The 3,771-nt window shown below is 38.3% G+C and overlaps 1 protein-coding gene across 1 annotated transcript; it reads right to left on the minus strand.

The window, feature by feature from the left end:
- Nucleotides 1-2,469: 2,469 nt before the first annotated feature.
- Nucleotides 2,470-3,324, minus strand: LOC149200617 (uncharacterized). The gene is made up of 3 exons (XM_089401005.1): nucleotides 3,270-3,324; nucleotides 2,623-2,863; nucleotides 2,470-2,518 (listed from the first exon to the last, which is right to left on the minus strand). Exons 1-3 carry the CDS (start codon nucleotides 3,322-3,324, stop codon nucleotides 2,470-2,472), a joined length of 345 nt encoding a protein of 114 aa, XP_089257131.1.
- Between the last annotated feature and the right edge of the window lie 447 nt (nucleotides 3,325-3,771).

The following is a 3,771-nucleotide window of genomic DNA, read 5'->3' on the forward strand; positions in this document are numbered from 1 at the left end:
TAACCTAAAAATATACTTTCAAAATCTAACATTAACATAAAGATGCCCGATAAATATGGCATTTTTTAAAACATTACCATTCTTTCAGCAGCTGATCAACCCACTTATTACTTCATCGATGATTGACTGAACCAAACCAGCAGAAGTCTCTGTTTTACCGCCAGATGTGCTGTCACCCATGGATGCGACTCGATGATACCATGCTCTGAGAGTCCAAAAATGTCATTTTTAGCGCAGCTCAGATCCACAAAAACCTTACACGCCACATCCTCGCACCGATATCTCCAACCACCGCAAGCGATGTAACCATCACAAGTGCTGCAATCGTATGCTTTCCCCTTTAAATCACCCGTCACAATTTTGAGTTTGTGATTTGCGTGCCCACCGTAGTCGAGTATTTTAGGATGCGCCATACACAAGGGATGGAGCCTTGTGTTATGCCTTTCAGTTTCGAACACAAAACCGTTCATCACCTCGCAGCAGGCACTACAGTGATGCCTTATAAACGTATTGGAATGCAACTTGATGATCACGTCGCTACGAAACGGGTGTTGGATGGCGTCAGGCAGGGCGCCGCAGACCTCGTGCAGAGTGAAATGCTTACACTTAGAACCAAAAGAAATCTTACACTTGTAGCCCCTGTTGGCTCTGTATCTTTGCAGCCACTGCATGTGTAGACCAGAAGACCCTCAAAGAACACGAGGTGATGCTCATGGCGGGTAGCGTTAAACACTTCTTCCTCCTCTCCCTTTCCCTTTCCCTCTCCCTCTCCCTGCTCTTCATCATCTCTGGCTGTTGGATTTGGATTCGGCTCCGCCATGAAGGAGGCGCAGTCTCAATTTACAGACCTATTTTCTCTCCCACTAAATGCGAAGGTGGACGATATTGGGATCTCTGGGCCAGAATTATCGCTGCATCGGCTTGTTTATATAAATAGGGGGAAGGGCAGCTTTCAATGCTCGTGCTATATCACTAATAAACAAAGGTTTGAAATATCAAAGTATACTTAGACATGTCAGTATCTTAGGTTAAAAAGTAACAACTGGATCGTCCTTTTGAACTTTGTAATCGATCCATATCATATCATCAAGTTATTAGTCCCTGCCCAAAGGGCTGGCAGGGACTATAGTAATCGGTTTTCAGATTATGACTTTTTTTCCTTTTAATCAAAGTTGGTTTATGTTAATAATTTTTTTCTTCTAAGGAATCAGTAAAATCAACTCTTTCCTTTTAACCAATCAAATGAATCATAGTCTTATTTGGCAGGGACTATAGTAATCTGTTTTCAGATTATGACTTTTTTTCCTTTTAATCAAAGTTGGTTTATGTTAATGATTTTTTTCTTCTTCTAACCAATCAGTAAAATCAACTCTTTCCTTTTAACCAATCAAATGAATCATAGTCTTATTTGGCCTCAAATCGAGGAATTCTTCGTTTTAAAACTTAGAGTAATAAGTGAAAAGGTCATATAAATGTTCGTATAAATGAACGCTGGTTTAATGTTAGCATTAATTTATAGACATTAAATGTCTATAGTAACATGTATCATGTATTAGAAACAAGTAACATGTATCTCTAGAATGTCTGCCGTGTCAAAATTGTAACTTCCGTGTCAAAATTACGGTTTGCATGGGAACCCAATCTTCTGCCTGTTGTCAACACCTTTGGAGTAAAAGCTTTTCCTCTGTTTCGAAACTACTCACCCTTGCTTGCAAAATGACTATCGGTAAGTGTGCATATGAGGCTTTCCCATAGTCTCAATATGAAGAATAAATGAATGGATATGGAAAGATGTTGAGCAACCAGAAGAGCATCCACATGAATGCTGAACAACGGGAGGAGGATGGTAAACAACTCGAGGAGAATCCATGAACAAGCCATTAACGCGAAGAGCATCCACATCGATGTTGAACAACTGCAGGAGAATCCATGAAAATCCCATTAATGCTTGGATTAAAGGTAATACCAGGAGAATATATGAACAAACCATTAACCCTTAGATTAAAGGTAATACCAGGAAATATATTTATTACCAATAATTAAGGTAATACTAACAATATTTTTATTACCAGTAATTCTGTTAATTTTGTTATAACCCGTAGAAACCAATACATGTTTATGTTTATATTTCCTTTGAAAATGAAGCAACATTCCATTTTTTTTAATTCCAAAAATAGAAAGCAATAGCAATACCTGTTTATGTTTATATCTTTTTGAAGATGAGGCAACAATTCAATTCTTTTAATTGCAAAAAAGAAATAACAATAACTGTTATATTTTCTGGAGTTTAATTTTTTTCCTTTCTAATTACCAGTGATTTTGTTATAATTGCAAAAGAGTTAATTGTTATAATTGCAATACAGAAATAGAAATAACTGATTTTGATATCATTACAAAAAAGAAATAGCAATAACTGTTTATGTTTTCGAGTTTATTCCCTGTTTATACCTGCGAATCAATTCACTAGGTCTATTGACTAGATTTTTGTTGACCATCACTCACACTTCCCTTGATTGCTCTGCAAATTGTCAATAACACCGACACCGACTTAATTAAGAGCGCAATTCATCATCGAAATTAGGCCGAAGAGCACAGATGTTGAGGACAATTGTGATTAAATACCTGACAAAACTGCCATGTCCATGGCTACCCACAACCAGAAAATATGCCCCCAATTTGGCTGCGACTTCACATATCCTCTCCTTGGCCTCGCCAATGACGACATGGGTTTCTGCCTTCACACCATATCGATTGCAGATGCTGATAGCTCGCTTCAATATCCTCTGGGTCGTCTTCTTCGTTTGCAATTCAAGAAGTTCGAATACATGATCGCTAGGAATATATGTTGCACAATATATACACACTAATATCAGAAAGAGATGTAAATGACCAAGGGATTTCAAGAATCAATTGAATTATTATCTGAAAGCATGTTGTTCAGAGGATATCATAGGTTAAGAAGTGCTCCATCCAGACATTCAAAGGAGAAAACATAGGTTGCAGAGCACTATATCTGGATATTTACGAAGCTCATCTCACGGCCCCGCAATTCCCGTTATCTAATTCCTACGAGACCACTCAGAGATGAATGTAAAACTCAAAGACTTGAAACGTGACCAAAAGTCTAAAACTAAACATTGCTTCTAGCCTGCATGGGCATTTGAATGCATATTGACTAAGTGCCAAACCATATATGACATTTGTTGAGCGTGATTTCTCAAGCATGCTTTGAGGGTTGTGGTACTTTTAGGAGCTATCTTCTTCGCCACCTGTCATCGCAACGTGGAGTAGCAAGATCACCCTCTCCGGCATGGAGTCGCCCATGCTAGGGGCGGAATCTGGGTCATTCAAATATGGAAAACACATTCTTCAGCACTTATGTAAACCAAAAGTCAATCCCAATCCCAGACGTTCCGCTCATTAGAGCTTACTTTCCTTTTGGGGCCTAATGTATTTATAACGTATTAATAGAAGAGTTTGTTCAAACATTAGCATGGTCATTAACCAAATAGATCATATGAAAAAAAGACAAAGATAGTCACATGATTTTGGGCCTAGTACTTAAGGTTTAAATCACCACTCTAACCAATATTCCAGTGTATTTGCGTGATTTTTTTTTAACAACTAGACTACCATATGACCTTTCAGATTGAGAGCAATCCAGACTCGCCGAGAACAATTTTAACAACTAGACTACCATATGACCTTTCAGATTGAGAGCAATCCAGACTCGCCGAGAACATAAACTGCGCCAGTAAGAGTACAACTTCA

The sequence above is a fragment of the Pinus tabuliformis genome, chromosome 2_1, assembly GCF_031772625.1.
Source record: "Pinus tabuliformis cultivar Carrire ecotype Pingquan chromosome 2_1, CPIR1, whole genome shotgun sequence".
Taxonomy (NCBI): Eukaryota; Viridiplantae; Streptophyta; class Pinopsida; order Pinales; family Pinaceae; genus Pinus; species Pinus tabuliformis.

Bases quoted from the DNA above. Each gene is read 5' to 3' on its own strand.
- LOC149200617 (XM_089401005.1), bottom strand. From the start codon at position 3,324: ATGGGCGACTCCATGCCGGAGAGGGTGATCTTGCTACTCCACGTTGCG. The intron at 2,864-3,269 runs GTGGCGAAGAAG...TTCTGATATTAG, and splicing joins ACTCCACGTTGCGATGACAG to TGTGTATATATTGTGCAACA. The intron at 2,519-2,622 runs GTATTTAATCAC...GACAATTTGCAG, and splicing joins GGACATGGCAGTTTTGTCAG to AGCAATCAAGGGAAGTGTGA.